The 15329-nt window shown below is 55.5% G+C and overlaps 2 protein-coding genes across 4 annotated transcripts; one reads left to right on the top strand and one right to left on the bottom strand.

Annotated features, from left to right (window-relative positions):
• The first annotated feature begins 4443 nt into the window (after positions 1-4443).
• Mfap4 (microfibril associated protein 4) lies at positions 4444-7519 on the top strand. The gene is made up of 6 exons (XM_021639171.2): positions 4444-4581; positions 4816-4906; positions 5142-5296; positions 5884-5980; positions 6054-6236; positions 6595-7519. The coding sequence occupies exons 1-6, from the start codon at positions 4576-4578 to the stop codon at positions 6840-6842; spliced, it is 780 nt and encodes a 259-aa protein (XP_021494846.1). The 5' UTR covers positions 4444-4575; the 3' UTR covers positions 6843-7519.
• Positions 7520-7633: 114 nt separating this feature from the next.
• On the bottom strand, positions 7634-12907 carry Mapk7 (mitogen-activated protein kinase 7). Of its 3 annotated transcripts, XM_021639183.2 has the most exons (7): positions 12717-12907; positions 12277-12584; positions 11543-11708; positions 9380-10458; positions 8673-9289; positions 8185-8318; positions 7634-8089 (listed from the first exon to the last, which is right to left on the bottom strand). In XM_021639183.2, exons 2-7 carry the CDS (start codon positions 12506-12508, stop codon positions 7936-7938), a joined length of 2382 nt encoding a protein of 793 aa, XP_021494858.1. In that variant the 5' UTR covers positions 12509-12584; positions 12717-12907; the 3' UTR covers positions 7634-7935. The 3 variants fall into 3 exon arrangements, with proteins under 3 accessions (XP_021494858.1, XP_021494859.1, XP_060219566.1); XM_021639184.2 differs by lacking the exon at positions 12717-12907 and having other exon boundaries at positions 12135-12415; XM_060363583.1 differs by lacking the exon at positions 12717-12907 and having other exon boundaries at positions 12153-12415.
• Between the last annotated feature and the right edge of the window lie 2422 nt (positions 12908-15329).

Here is a 15329-nt window from a genome sequence, read left to right as displayed (position 1 = left end):
TCTCAGAGCTGAGGCTATCCCTCAGAAGTACAGCATGCTGTTTTCTTTTCTTCTCTTTTTCTTTTTGACACAGGGTTTTTCTGTGTCTCTGTGTTGCCCTGGAACTCACTCTGTAGACCAGGCTGGCCTTGAACTCACAGAGATCCACTGGCCTCTGCTTCCCAAGTGTTGGGATTAAAGTCGTGTGCCACCACCACCACCACCCTGGCATCAGTAGAGCATTATTCTTTTTTTTTTTAACTTTTGATTCTTCGTGAGCCTCACATCATGCACCCCAATCCCACTCATCTCCCCTGACCCTTTGTATCTGACCTCTCCCCTTGAACCCTTCCCTCCAAGATAAAATGAAAAGACAAAAAAATAAAAACAAATAGACAAGAAAACTTCTCGTCATGGAAGCTGTAGCGTGTCACAGTGTGTCCCACAGTATAGCCTTTTGTCTACACAGCTTTACTTGCACATGTTCATTGCAAAGAGTCATTGGTCTGGTTCGAGGCCTCCGGCTTCTGCTACACTGTTAATACTGGGTCCTCACTAGGACTCCTCTCAGATATCCTGTTGTTGCCCTGCAGCTTTGGATCTGCTGGAGTGGGCCCCTTCACCTGCTGCAGCAGTTCATAGGTGGGGTTGACGTTGGGGGCCAACTCAAAGCCCTCGCCTGGGCCTGGATGGTAGCCGAGTTGGTCAGCCTGTCAGCGCTCCTGCATCCACACTTCCAGGGTCCATTCTCCAGCACTGCCCTGGCTAACTCACCCAGTTTTGACACTGGTGAGGGGCTGGACCAGCTCTCTTGTTCTCATGACCTTGGGAAGAGGGAGGCAGCTCACCCATACCCCTGCCATCAGGGCCAGCTCTACTGTGTTACTTCGGCTTGGTGCAGGCCCTAATCTCCCAAGTGCTGTAGCATGTAAGGGGTGTGGCCAGCTCTGTACACACACACACACACACACACACACACACACACACACACATCTATTCAGCCCCAGGCAGCAGCCTGGATCAGGGGTGCTCCACATGCCCCTCAAGTGACAACGTGAACCACAGACATTGATACAGACCCAGATATGATTCTCAGTGACAGTACAGGCCGGAATGTCACCATGGCCTCAGCTGGCAGGGCAGGCCACTCACATCAGGCCACCTTTCTCTACCCTCATGTCTCCGGTTCTGCCTCCCCCCGAAGTGCTCAAACTTTTCTGCTTCTCCCTCCCCCTTATCCCTCTACCACATACCTGCACGTTGTGGTGGCTCTCACTGTGGGCAGGCCACAGAGAGGGTGGGCCTCTGGGTGTCTTCCACCTGCCCACGCCGCATGGCGGGGCCTTATTTTCTTATTCTTATGTGTGCGGGTGTTTTGCCTTCATGAATGTCTGTGTACCATGTGTGTGCCGGGTGCCCATGGAAGCCGAAGAGATCATCAGATCCCCTGCGACTGGAATTACAGACAGTTGTGAGCTGCCATGTGGGTACAGGGAATCGAACCTGAGTCCTATTCAAGAGCACTCCTTGCTGCTAACCGCTCACCCATCTCTCCAGCCTCGTTTCTACTATTTAAAAATGTTTACTACTTGAATGTTTTATACATTCGCATGCTATGTACTGACCGGGCCCACCTACCACTCCCCCACTCCACCTCTCCCTACTATGCCTCTCTCTGTAGTCCAACTTCATGTCCTCTTTAAATAAAAACAGACTGTTACTAGTTACTGCTGAGTCCGATGAGAGCGGCCCCAATGCCTATGGCCTTGGAACCCCGGACTGCAGCCTGTGCGGCTTTGCCGGCGGCTACCACGTGTTCACATTATCAGCAGCGCTGATTTAGTGGAAATATGATAGTTTTGCCCACTTGTTTGGTAGTTTCAGCTCCTACATTTGTTACTCATATTCTCTGTTACTTGACTTTGGAAACGTTACGCTCATTGTGACAGCCTTTCACCATTATTTTCCTTGTGGAAGCTTTATAGGCTAGTGTTTGCCGAAAGAAGCATCAGGATTAGGTACCGCTGTGTTACAGGAACACCCCGGACGCTTAAACTGGATGAAAGTTTCTTTCTAGTCCATGTAAGGTTTAGGGGAAGACAGTACAGGCCTGGCCTTGGACCCACGCCACAGAGCAGAAGTCTCCCCTCCGCTGATCCCCTCTGAGGCTCATTCCCATGTTCCAGGGAGCAGTTGGGTCTCCGGTCATCACCTTCAGAAACAGAAGGAAAAAGGAAGAGCCACCTGTCTTCTATTTGCATCTTATTGGCCAAAATTCAGACATGTGACCTTACCCAGCCACAAGAGAGGCCGGACAAGGAGCCAGCTAAAACTCTGGACCAATGTAAGAGTGATTAGGATGCAGCAGCCAACTCTGCCTTCCACAGACAAGAGTGAAAACTGTGTTTTCAATCCAACCCACTCATGTGAGAACAATCATGGTGTTTATGATGATGATGAGCTAATCTGGACTAAATAAGGACCACAATCCACCAGATAGTATTCACAGGAGGCCACTGGTTCAGCTTCGGCTCCTGCCCTGGATCTGGCTTCAGCGAACTGCAGGCAGCCCTGAAGCCAATGGCCAACTAAGCTGTAACCAATTAAGCGGTCTGTGCGCACACTTTTTTTTCCTATAAATGCTGTCAGATCCTATTATTGCTGGGAGTTGTCTGCCTCGGACGGCCCAGTTCACAAATCACTCTTCTTTTGTGTCACTTTCTTCTTCGTTTATAATCGCGCAAATAAACTCACATTGAGTTTAATTTGGGTTAAGATTTCCCCTTTTGACTAGTGGGTTTGGGCACTGTTTCTGGTACTCACTACATGGTACTGAACCATTACTGTGCCTCCAAGGAGTAGAGATGATTGTTCTCATTCCACGGAGGAAGAAACTAAGGCACAGGGGAGTCTGCCCAAGCCATCTCAGCTTCAAAGATGGTACAACGTGGGTTTCGATGGTGCCTGACAGCTAGCTCTGGAACCCCCAGGGCTCAGCACAACTACAAATAGAGGTCTATAGCCAGCAGCCACACTCCATGTCAAGGAGGCCCAATGGGGTTCTTGCTGGGTCTTTTTTCCTCTTCCAGGGGTGGAGAGAGAGGCTCTGAGCCAGCTTGCTCCGGGCATCTCATACTCATCTGTTACATTTGTGTCCTTTTGAGGGGTGAGCTGCATTTGTGGTTTATTGTCCAAAATATGTTGGCTGCTCCAGGGAATGAGTCTGCACCCCCAGCAGCCAATATATTGTATAACACATAGTAGGTGCTCCAAGAACCTGTCCTTGGTGAACATGTAAGTTTTGTGATGGGTGCTGAGTGTGCAGAAGTGGGAGGCAAGGATACTGCCCACTAGCACTCATGACAAGAAGAAGGACTGGTGGGCACCACAGGGAACAACCCGGGCAAAGGGCCAGGAACCTGCTGGCCAGAAGTGTGCGCAGCTAGACATAGCTTAGGAGCCAAGCAGCAAGGAGCATGGTCTTGAAGGGAGGCTGAGCCAGACTGGTAATTCCTTTCAAGTCCCAGGGGGAAATGTTGGTCTCAGCCTTGAGGCAGAGGCTTAAATGGGGGGGGGAGGGAGGAGATATGCAGACCTAGGACAACTCTTTCAGCACACAGAGCATGGAAGGAGAGAAAAACAAAAGCAGGAAAGGCTAGGTGGCAAGGACGGCAGGAGGCACACAGAAACCAGGCTTGCTGGGGGTCAAGGAAGGCAGCAGCATGCTGCTCAGGACAGAGAAGAAGAAAGTGCTTGAGAGGGCAGCCATGAGAGCAGATGGGCTTGGAAGGGAGGAGGGGTGGAGCAAGGGGAAACAAAAGCAAGCCAGATGGGCCAGGGAACTGTAGGAGGAGAAAGGGTGGGGGTCCAGACGCCCGGCAGGGGAGGGGGCCAGGAAGGGCTTGGAGAGGGCCCCTGGCTCCAGCCGAGGCAGACAGAGCTGCTGGCCGCCTGCATCTTTGTCCTCATGGCTCAGAAATGTCCCAGGCTTGCCAGAAGACTTCAGGCCACTGCTAGTCCTGTCTCCTACCAGGCCAAGGCAGCTCCCACATCGGGAGCCTTGGGGCTGCCTCCCCTAGCCTTCCCGTCTCCAAGTGGAGACCCCTCTCTCAAACCCAGGGACACCTTCCCCCGATCCCTCCATCCCTCACCCACCGTTACCCCCGGCAAATGTTTGATTGAACAGACTAGACAGGAATGGGAGAAAAGCAGACATCTGTAGAGGGCCTGTCAGGAAGCAGGGGGTGGGCAGAGGCCAGCTGGGGTTGCCAAGGGGCCTACAAGTCCAGCAGGGCGGGAGGCGGAGTGGGATCCAGGGAGCAGTCACAGCTGGTAAGGAGTTAATGTCTGGTCCACAGTGCTTCCCTGACAGGCCTAATGAGACACAGGTGGTCCTCTGCTTCCCCCCCACCCCACCCCCCCACCCCCCCGACAGTGTAAGCTGATGCTGAGGGCTGGTTACTGGGGTGGGGGTGGGGGCCTTCTACAGTTCCAGGGGCGGAGCTGGGTCTGTGGGCTCAGGCCCAACACATAACTGCAAGCGGCTGCAGTCCGGGGGGCCCCAGACAGCCGGCTTCTCTGAACTGAGCTGACAGTATGAAGGTACTGGCTTGGCCTGGGAGATCAAGGCCATTTGGGGAGACAAGCGGCTTGCCAGATAGGGAGCAGAGAAGCATAGTGGGTACTCTCTTGAAACCTGAGCTCTGAGGAGATAGAGGCTTTCCCAGAGAGTAGAGAGGGGAAAAGAAGACAGAGGACGGGATTTCGGGCTGGAGGAGCACTGGGAGGTGACCGGCCCCTGTCAGGGTCTGCACTCATGCCATTTCCCACCCCCAGGCCCTCACAGCCCTGCTGCTGCTGCCACTGCTGCTGCTGCTGCTCTCCACGCCTCCCTGCGCCCCGCAGGCCTCCGGGATCCGGGGAGATGGTAAGCAGCCCCCCTTCTCAGATCTCAGACATGGCCTGGTCTGCAGGCTGGATGAGGCCCTTCTAAGCCAGGCTCTGCAAGGGTGTTTCCTCCTCCACAAGGTGGCAGGTATCCCCTAGAGAAAACTCCAGATTTCTCATGTCGGGGTCCCCTAGGCCCGGGGAAAAGCCGGGATGCTAACCTGTCCTTTCTGCCTTAGTCTTTCTCCTCACTGTCCCCACATTGCCACTCTCAGCTCTGGAGAAGTCCTGTCTTCAGCAGCCCCTGGACTGTGATGACATCTACGCCCAGGGCTATCAGTCAGATGGCGTGTACCTCATCTACCCCTCCGGCCCCAGCGTACCAGTGCCTGTCTTCTGTGACATGACAACCGAGGGTGGCAAGTGGACGGTGAGTAGGCAGAGGGGCATCAGGGCACCTGGAGTTCAGGCAGCTCTGTGATCCTGAGCGTCAGCTCCGTGGAATGGGTTCCTCATCTGAATGGGGACCGGACCCAGGGCTGCTAACACGTACATGCTCGTGGTTAGTGCTTGCTGTCCTCGCAGTGGTAGGTAGGCGCCTCTCCTAAAGGAGGAACTGCAAGCCCAGAGGGGTAGCATTGATCCCCTTGTACCAGGACCCACATCCGGGCACTGTAGACACCCCGCTCCCTTTTTTTCATTAGCACAGGGACAGAACCCAGGGACTCTATGCTAGGTGGGTTCTTTTCTGCACAGCTGTCTCCGTCTCCCCACGGCCCCTTAACCTCTTGCCCTTCCTGTCTCTCAGCGGACAAGAGGGCACACAGGTACCTTTTCAGTGGCAGACGTTCAAAGAGAGGCCTGGCGCCAGACTGTTTGTTAGCAGCTCCCTAATACCCTCTCAAGCTCTTCATAAACTGGCTCAGAATCCCAGCGTCCAGGCCTGGGGGCCAGGGCAGGGCAGGGCAGAGCCCCTGAGGGTCCTGGGCCTCCGTCATGCGGTCCCCTTGCTTCCAGGTTTTCCAGAAAAGATTCAACGGCTCAGTGAGTTTCTTCCGGGGCTGGAACGACTACAAGCTGGGCTTTGGCCGTGCTGACGGGGAGTACTGGCTGGGTAAGGTGGGGCCACGGGGCGGGGGCTGCCCCTCAGCCGAGTCTCTGCTGACCAGCTGCCTCCCCCCCCCCAGGGCTGCAGAACCTGCACCTTCTGACGCTGAAGCAGAAGTATGAGCTGCGCGTGGACCTGGAGGACTTTGAGAACAACACAGCCTACGCCAAGTATGTTGACTTCTCCATCTCCCCCAACGCCGTCAGCGCTGAGGAGGACGGCTACACGCTCTACGTGGCCGGCTTTGAGGACGGTGGGGCAGGTACCCCTACGGGCTTCTTCAGGGGCAGAGGCGGGGGCGGGGGAGTCCATAGCGGAGTATCAGCCCCGCCCTATTGGCTCCTTAAGGCCCCTCCTTCGACCCTTCTGGGCTTGGAAGAGCCACGCCTCTCTGCAGACCAACTCCAGCCCTGGGGCGCAGCCACCCTGGCCCCGCTCCAGGCAGCTGTGCGCAAGAACAGCTGCTTCTCCTTCGCCGCTCGGGGAGGGTGCCCCCATCCCGACAGGATGGCACATGACGTCGTCCCGCGGCGTCCTTCCTCAGTGCTGTCGCTCACAGCCTGCCAGCAGAAGGCTCGACTCCTGGCCTCAGGGGCTCCATTCTTCCTCCCTCCTGCCAGGTGACTCGCTGTCCTACCACAGTGGCCAGAAGTTCTCCACCTTCGACAGAGACCAGGACCTCTTCGTGCAGAACTGTGCAGCCCTCTCCTCAGGGGCCTTCTGGTTCCGAAGCTGCCACTTCGCCAATCTCAACGGTTTCTACCTGGGCGGTTCTCACCTCTCCTATGCCAACGGCATCAACTGGGCTCAGTGGAAAGGCTTCTACTACTCCCTCAAGCGCACGGAGATGAAAATTCGCCGTACCTGAGGGGCTGGCCCAGACACGCCCTGTCTCTCCCCAAGTCCCCATGCTCTCCCCCACAGTACCTGAGCACCAGCAATGCCCTGGCAAATCCCCATCCCATATCCAGGTAGGCCCTGCTGCCGTCCTTCTGACGCTAGGCTGTCTGCAGCCTTCTAAGGCCTTTCTGTGGCACAGCCATCCTAGCCTGGATCTGGCTGAAAGCCATAAAAACTCCAAGTTGCTTCTGCCCTCTCATGACGGCCGAAAGCCAGAAGCGACCGTCTGGCTGCCGGCCTTTGCGTTCCACCTCGGCCCATTTCCTTACTGCAGACCCACCTGTTCGGGCTATCCTTGACAGAGTAACGCGGCACCTAAGGCATGTGCCAGCCAGCTCGTGCATGGCCACTGTCACACCCCAGCACTCCCAAAGCTCGCTTCGGAATACTTCCCACCCTTGGTCTCCACCTCAGCTTACTCCTTATAGTAAGCACCACGGAGCACAACCCCACCTGCTGTCACTCATCCCTCAACGTTCAATGCCAAAACAACCTTCACCACAGCTGCTGCTCATCAGCTCCGCAGCAGCGAAGGGCAAGAGAGGCATGTTAACTAGGCCCCCAACCCCCCAGGGATTGTCATGAAAGGCAGCAGAGAACAATCCGTGGGGCCAGAGGTGGTATCAATAAACCTTCAGGATCTGATGGTCTGTCTTTGTGGACAAACATTTACTAAGCTCCAAGTAGGAACACCTGGCTCTTCCTCATACCCCTACTGTTTGTTGGTGTTCCTACCACAACTCCAAAAACGGCACCGAGTCAGGGTAAAGGAAACCTTGTATTTTACAGGTCTCATTTTGAAGGCAAAACAAATGCATATTACAACAATAATAAAAGTACAATACTGAAGAAGATTGCTCAGGAGGGAGTAGTCTGCCCGTCCTGTTATGGCTCGGTGGTGGCTCAGGTGGCTGCTTAAGGCTGAAAGGTGGGTCTGAGATGAACCTGCAGAGTAACTCAAGCTGAGCCTCACCTGCCAGTCCCAAGGCTGCACCCTCTGGATGGCACCCCTGGATTCTGGGGCTGGGGCTGTGCTGGCAGCAAGGCACAAGCTGTGGGTTTCAGGGCTCCTGGAGGTCAGGCAGGTCGGATAGCAGCATTGGGGAGTCCATCTGGATCTCACGCTGCAGAGACTCGATGTCAGCAGGGTTCATGCCGTGGCCCTCCAGCCAGTCAGCAAGGAGGGACGCCGAGAGCGAAGCCGAGTCTGCCTGGCTGCGGGGAAAAGAAAGTGGGATGGGTGTTCTCAGCCTGGGCCATCGAGGACCCTGCCACAGCCCCACTCAAAGAGCTCGGTCCAGCCATCTTACCCATCCTGTGGCGCGTCAGCCACACCCATGTCGAAAGACTGGTTTAAGAACTCCTCCAGGTCAAAGCCAACACCGTAGCCAGCCCCACTGCCCTTTGGAGTGCCCGAGAAGACAGGAGGCAGGGGGTCCTCCACCTGCAGGGGGCAGTAGCAGGTCACAACGCAGGTGCCAGGAAGGACAAACTGGGGTCAGCAGGGCACAGCCTGCTACTACTGACCACTCTGCCCAGATAGCCCAGAACATGAGCACAATCTTGAAATCGCTAAGTGCCAGTAGCGCAGATGGGGCTGTCTCTCCACCATACACTTTCCATGCACAATCTATCTCCCAACAACCTCTTCACCGACCTTACTACGTTCCTCTACATTCCAACTCAAAGAGATAAGGCTTCCTTCGCTGCTTCCTTTCTCTTCATGCAACATGAACCACCACCCAAACCCACCTTCCTGGACCAGATCACAGTATCCCAGCCCGTTGTCTCTCCTCACCTGAGACTTGGACAGCTGCTGGGTCACCAGGTTGACATCGGGTGACTCTGATGGACAGGGCTGAGGGGGTCCCCCAGGATCTGGAGGTGGCGGGCCAGATGGGAAGTAAGGCAGAACTTCTGGGGCACTGGAGGCAGGCAACCCGCCAGGTGGCCTAAGTGACTGGGAGGCTAGAAGGCTGGTGGAAGGGGCAGTCTGGAGAGGGGCAGGAACGGTTCCGGGAAGGCCGGCAGGCTGGGGAGCGGGGCCAGAGGGTGGACAAACAGGCTGAGGGGCAGGACCAGAGCCTGCAGCCTGTAGAGGCGGGCCAGCATGAGGACTACTGGGTTGGGCAGAGGAGGGGGCTGGGGCTGGGGCAGGAGGCCGAGCCATGCGAGTCCACCGCTCTAGCAGGCTTCGGTCATTGTCACTAAGTACCAGTCCAGCCAGAGGGTCAGTAGAGGGGCCCCCCAAGGCACCAGCCCCCCTCTCCTTGCGCTCCCGCTCTTGTCGCCGCTTCTCCCGCTCCTTGGCTCTCTCTTGCCGTCTCCTACGCTTCTCTTCCCGCTCTCGCTGGCGTTCCTGAGCTGTCACAGGCTTTCGAGGTTCAGGCGCCTCCAAGGGTGCACTGGGGCCATCTGTAGGGAAGTCGAACAGGGGAAAAGTAAGGGCTAACACTTCTAAAAGTCCCTGTCTGCCTGCCACTCCCTGCCGGGTCCACAAAGCACCTCGGAGCCGGCTCCTCAGGGACTTGAGCAGGGCAGCTTTGAGGGCTGCTTTGGTGTTGTCGGAGATGGCACCCTCTCTCTTCGGTGGGGCGAGCTCACTGGCTGGTGGGGCAGGCTGCAGAGTCAGGTCAACAGCGTCGGGTGCAGGTCCAGAGCGCGGTGGTGGTGCTGGAGGGGGCGACTCCATGGCACAGTCTCCACTTGGAGCCCAGGGGCTGGGCATCTCAACATCCGGACACTTGGGCTCACTAGCCACAGGCTGCAGAGAAGGCTGGAAGCGGATCTGTTGGCGGATGCCCTCCCGCCGTGCGTGGAAGTCCTCGATCTCGGCCACAATGGCCTCCTTGATGCGCTCCCTCGTGAGGGCTTCTCGGTCAAAAGCAAAGTCGAAAGGCGGGGCACAGTCAGGCTCGTCGTCGGGATCGTGGTACTTAGCCAGGAAGGGATGACGAAGGGCAGCGGCCGCTGAGATCCGGGCGCTGGGTTCAAAGCGCAGCATGCGTCCCAGCAGTGACAGGGCCTGGCGGTCCGCACCTGGGTACACCGTCTCCCAGGGCACAGGCTGCCGCGGCGGCAGGCTCTGGATATAGGCCCGCACCCTCTCGGCCCCCACGGCCTGAATCACAGCCGGGGACGGGGTTCCCAACACCATCATGATCAGCTGTAACTGGTGCACATAATTTTTGCCCGGGAAGAGCTGTCGCCGAGCCAGCATCTCACCAAAGATGCAGCCCACAGACCAGAGGTCGATAGCCTGTGTATACTCGTGCAGGGAAAGCATGAGCTCGGGGGCGCGGTACCAGCGAGTGGCCACATACTCGGTCATGAAGTACTGGTGCTCCGCGGGGGAGGTGCACAGACCGCGGGCCATTCCGAAGTCACCAATCTTGAGCTCACAGTTCTCATTCACCAAAAGGTTCGAGGGTTTAAGGTCGCGGTGGATGACCTGAGCAGAGTGCATGTACTTGAGGCCCCGGAGCAGCTGGTACAGGAAGTAGCGCACGTGCTCCAGCGTGAGCGGCTGGGAGGAGTGAATGATCTGATGGAGGTCGCTCTCCATGAGGTCCAGTACCACATAGCTGCAATGGGGAGAGAGGTGTGAGCGGGCCTGTCCACACTACAGGGGTAAGCCCCGTCCTTGTCCTCACTGGCCCTGCCAATTCTACAGGTTATGACCTTGCAAACTGGAACCCCAAAGGATGGCATGAAAGAATAGCACCAGGTTCTTGATCTTCCTCAACTTTTCGTAAGTTTTTCTTTTTTAATTTATGTGTATGTTTCCCTGCAAGCATACATGTGTCCTACTCAAGTGCCTGATGTCCAAAGAGGCCAGAAGAGGGAATCTGATGCCCTGGGACTGGAGTTAATAAATGTGAGCCGCCACGAAGACATTAGGAACTGATCCCAGGTCCTCTTGAAAGAGCAGCAAAGCGCTCTTAACTGAACGTTTTTTCAGCCTCCACTTTTCTACAACTACAACTTTCGACAAATCATTTTCTCCATGGACCTAATTTCCCCGTCAAATTTAAAATATATATATATGTTGGGGGGCAGGGTATAAGGTTATTTGGAGTCAACTCTTATTGTTTGCCAGCAGCCACTAGAAAAGCTGTGGTAAAAACTGTGAAAGCTTGTCAATTTTCTATTTTTAAGGATGCGTAGTCTGTGATCGATTAGTCATGTCTGCTGTGAGAAAAGAAAGATGTCATGACACCTCAGCAGCCTTTGTCTGCTATCTTACACAGTTTAGACCTGTTCTGTCTTTTTCTCCTCTATTGTTGCTTGGGGTTTTTTGTTTTGTCTTTGGGGATAGGGTCTCATGTATTCCAGCCTAGCCCACACTTAGTATATGCCAAAGGTGGCACACCCAAATAAAAAGATAGGATCCTCTTCGGTTTTTTTTTTTTCTTTTAGCACAGGAAAGTCAACCTAAAATCCCCCCAAAATTCCACTTGACTACTGAGCTACACACCCCCACAGCCCTTGGGCTCCTCTTTAGAAATAAACTGTCCCCTACCAGTGTCCCACAGGAACACTAGTCCTGGCATCATGGGACTTTTCTCAGGCGGCATCACAGGTTCAAGCTGCCCTTCGTGAGCATCACTGGCCCTGAACTTCTAAACTGATCCCAACCGTGTCTCCTTTTCCTGTCCCACTCCTTACACAGATCTGAACTCTCCATACGGCACAGTGGGCCTCAGGATGTCCTTGATGGCGATGATATTGTCATGTTTGAAGTGTTTGAGGATCTTCAGTTCCCTTAGGGTCCTTTTGGCATTGGTCACCACATCAAAAGCATTGGGTATCTTCTTGATGGCCACCTGCTGGCCTGGAGAGCAGGAAAAAGGCATACACCGGAGAGTACCTTCAAGTTAGCTGAGGGTCCCTTTCATCACAGCCCTTCTAGAAACCAAGTAACAACAGGTGCCTACCAGGCAAGACCCTGTGTGTAACACACACCAGATTTTAATTTCACAACTACCTCAGGAAGCAGGTACACCAGCTCACATACAGAGACACAGCTGGTTCCTGGTGGTCTTGACTGCTGTGCCTAAGCTCACTATCCCTTCCTCATATACTCTCTCCATCCCAGACCTTCCCCATTCTGCCACCAAGCCACTGCGCCCATCTCTGGCTCTAGAACCTATCCCCTTTGGACACCAAGAAGCGCCTCTCTGTTCTGGCTTGCAGGGAAACCATTTTCCTAAGGAAGAAGCAGGCTGGCTGGGAGCAGCAGAGTTCCCGAGAAGGGTACCTAACGCGGAGCTGGCACCTAGTCGGTAAGCGGTGAGGGGAACCAGAATCCCCGGCGCAGCCGATCCTCCTGGGACCGTGTGGGTCCCTCACCGCCTCTGGAAAGCAGTCCACACATGCTGAGCCTCAGGAAGCCAGCTCACCCGTGAGGCGGCGGCGCGCCGAGGACACCACCCCGTAGGCCCCGTTGCCTATGGTCTCGATGATCTCGTACTCGTCCCCCACGTCAAAGGTCACATCGAAGGAGCGGGCTTTGAGCAAGGCCAGGTTCTTGGCCACGACAGAGGCCGCGGTGTGGACGGGTTCTGCCTTCACGCGCCCGGGGGGCTCCCCAGAGCCATCTTCGCCATCCTCCTCCTTCAGCGGTTCAGCCATGGTCTGTATGAGGCTCTGGTGAGAAAACCGCCCTGAGGGCCTCTCGGTGTCCCCTCTGTGGGCTACGACGCAGGACCTACGCAGGAGGCGAGAAGGGGCGGCTGGCACGGCGAACCCCGCGGCCCGGGAGTCTGGGTCCAGGGGGGCGCGGCGAGGCCCCGGAAGAAAGGGAGGGGCGGGGCCCTGGGGCTCCCGGGACCTCACTCACCGACCGGCCGGCACCTCGCCGCCACGCCTCCTCGGAGATTTGGGGTTCCTGAGTCTTGCCGACCCAGGGACGAGTGTCCACCCCGCACTCGATCACCTATCACAGACGGCGGCCACCACCTAAGCCTCGCGCGCGCAGCGGCAGACCACCCCGCCCGCCGCCCCGGGACCACGCTCTTCCAGCCCCCGGCCAATCGCTGGGCGGCTCCCGCGGAGGTTCCCGCCCCTTTATTTTACTCTATCCAATCAAAACTCACCGACGGGGAAGCCGCGCCTTTAGCTCGCGGGCACGCGCGCACGCGCGCTCCCAGTTGTCCAGCTCGCGGCGGGAGCCGCCCAAGGGGAGATGCGCGCTGCTCAGGGGTGCGCGCGCAGCCCCGCGACAGGCTTTGACGCATGCGTACTAGCAGCCTTGGGAGACGGGAGAAGCCAAGGCTCCACCATGTTCGCGTGCGCATCTGAACCTAAGGGGCGAAGATACGAGGGCGGGGCTGTTACCTAGGCAACAGGCTCCACACGCTCCTTCACCCGCTCCCCGATTCCTTTAGGCTCCTCATCATTCCTCGTTAGCGTCATCTACTCGGTGGATTTGCCTTGCACGCTTTCGGCGCCGGAAGTCCTGGACGCCTGGTGCCTGAGTAGTGACCACCGAGACCCAGTCCTCCGGGTTCTAGAGAGTCGCTCACCTAGGTCCCGCAGCCAGGCCCTGGCCGGGACGCGCATGCGCTCGGGGCCGCGACGGAGCTAGAACCTTACCGTTATGTTTTCTTCCGTCCTGCTCGATCGTTTGGACAAGGCATAGGTGAGCGCCGTTAACCTATTGTTAAAAAGGTTCTCGGTAGGCAGCTCAGGTGAGCCCCACTCCAAGGAGGGCTGGGATTCCCAGTGAGACAAGAAAAGTGTGGAGAGAGAAACCGGGATGAACCCAGTAAAGTTTGAGTACCCGCCTGACATCTATTACTTAGTTCTCAACTAAAAGCCAGAGGTGGGGTCTCGACCAGAGATGAATTTAGGGAATCGTACACAGTTTACGTTGCCCAACCTTTCGTGCTTTGTACAAAAAGTGCATGCAGAAAGTTTCACGCATCAATACATTTCCACCAACTTAACAGCCGCGGGTGTTCGATTTGATTAAAAAAAATTTATAAAGCTAGGCATGGTGACTCACGCCTTCGGTCCCAGCACTGGAGAGGCAAAGGTTGGAGAATCACTGTAAATTCAAGATTAGCCTGGTCTGCATGTGGAGTTCCAGGCCAGCCGTGCCTGCACGTTGAGCCTCTGTTTCAAAACAAATAAGAAGAGGTGGCGGCACCTCAGAAGCCTCTTCTGTTTCCCAGGACAGATTTTAGAGTCTGGCTGTTGGCACTCATTGTCCAATCGTGGGGGATTCAAGAGGTTTATCAAGTACATCAAAATAGAAAAGTAACTGGGTGTGGTGGCCCATGCCTTTAATCCTAGCGCCTGGGAGGCAGAGGCAGTGAATCTCCATCCCCTGACTAGGAACCTCAACACTCCCCGAGTACATTTTTCATGGAGCCATGCTCTGTACTCATGCAGTCCACACTCCCATTGGGGGGGACCCGTCATGGAGGAGCAACCTACTCTGCTTTTTGCCTCCAGCCTCCCCACACCACCTGTGTCCCCACGATGGTTGCCAGAAGCATCTTTCAGAGGCTGCTGATCTGACACTGGCCCTCCCTTTCTATCAGAGGGTCACACCTAGAGCAATGTGCCCCGTGCCCTAGCACAGGGATCAAAGCGTTTACCCAACAGAATTAATGTAAAGTTTTAAAATAAAGAATAGACACTATGGACAAAAACACAGTGCATGAATTTTGAGAGAGCGCAGGAGAGGGGGTGTGAATCGCCCCACCCCCCAGGGAGAATGGGGACCTTTTAGAATAGAGCTTGGCCTTGTCATGCTATGAATGAGGACAGCCACCATAGGTTCATGTATTTGAACGCTTGCCTTCCAGTAGGTAGAGCTGTTTGGGAAGGATTAGGAGGTGTGGCCTTGCTGGAGGAGGTGAATCACTGGGGGTGGGCTCTGTCTCTGCCTCCTTTTGCTCGTGGATTGAGACATGAGCTCTCTGCTGCTGCAACCAGGCCTCCCCACCTGCCACCATGCTACCCACCATGATGATCATAATCTTAACTCTGCAACCCTGAGACACATTAAAGACTTTGTTTTATAATTAGCCTTGGCCATGGCATTTATCATAACAGTAGAAAGGTAACCGAGACACTTGTCTTCTGGGCCATTTATGAGGTTGAGGGGGTCTTTTTTGAACAGAGTTCAAGGGAGTGTCTCCAATCTTTATTTATTTATTTAGAGGCAAGATTTCTCTGTGTAGCCTTGGGTGTCCTGGACGCACTTTGTGTAGACCAGGCTGGCCTTGAACTCAGAGAGATGCGCCTTCCTCTGCCTCCCAGAGTGCTGGGATTACAGGCGTGTGCCACTGTGCCCAGCTTGGGAGTAGCTCCAATCTTAAGGATAAGATTCATAACACGGTCCTCCTTGAGACTGCCCATTTAAGATGAGGTACCAGGGGCCATTAGATCTCTAATTATTCTTACCCACATTCTTACATTCTATTTTCTTACTCACAAATTT

This window comes from Meriones unguiculatus, chromosome 11 (assembly GCF_030254825.1).
Source record: "Meriones unguiculatus strain TT.TT164.6M chromosome 11, Bangor_MerUng_6.1, whole genome shotgun sequence".
NCBI lineage: Eukaryota > Metazoa > Chordata > Mammalia > Rodentia > Muridae > Meriones > Meriones unguiculatus.
This window is presented reverse-complemented; position numbering and strand designations above follow the sequence as displayed.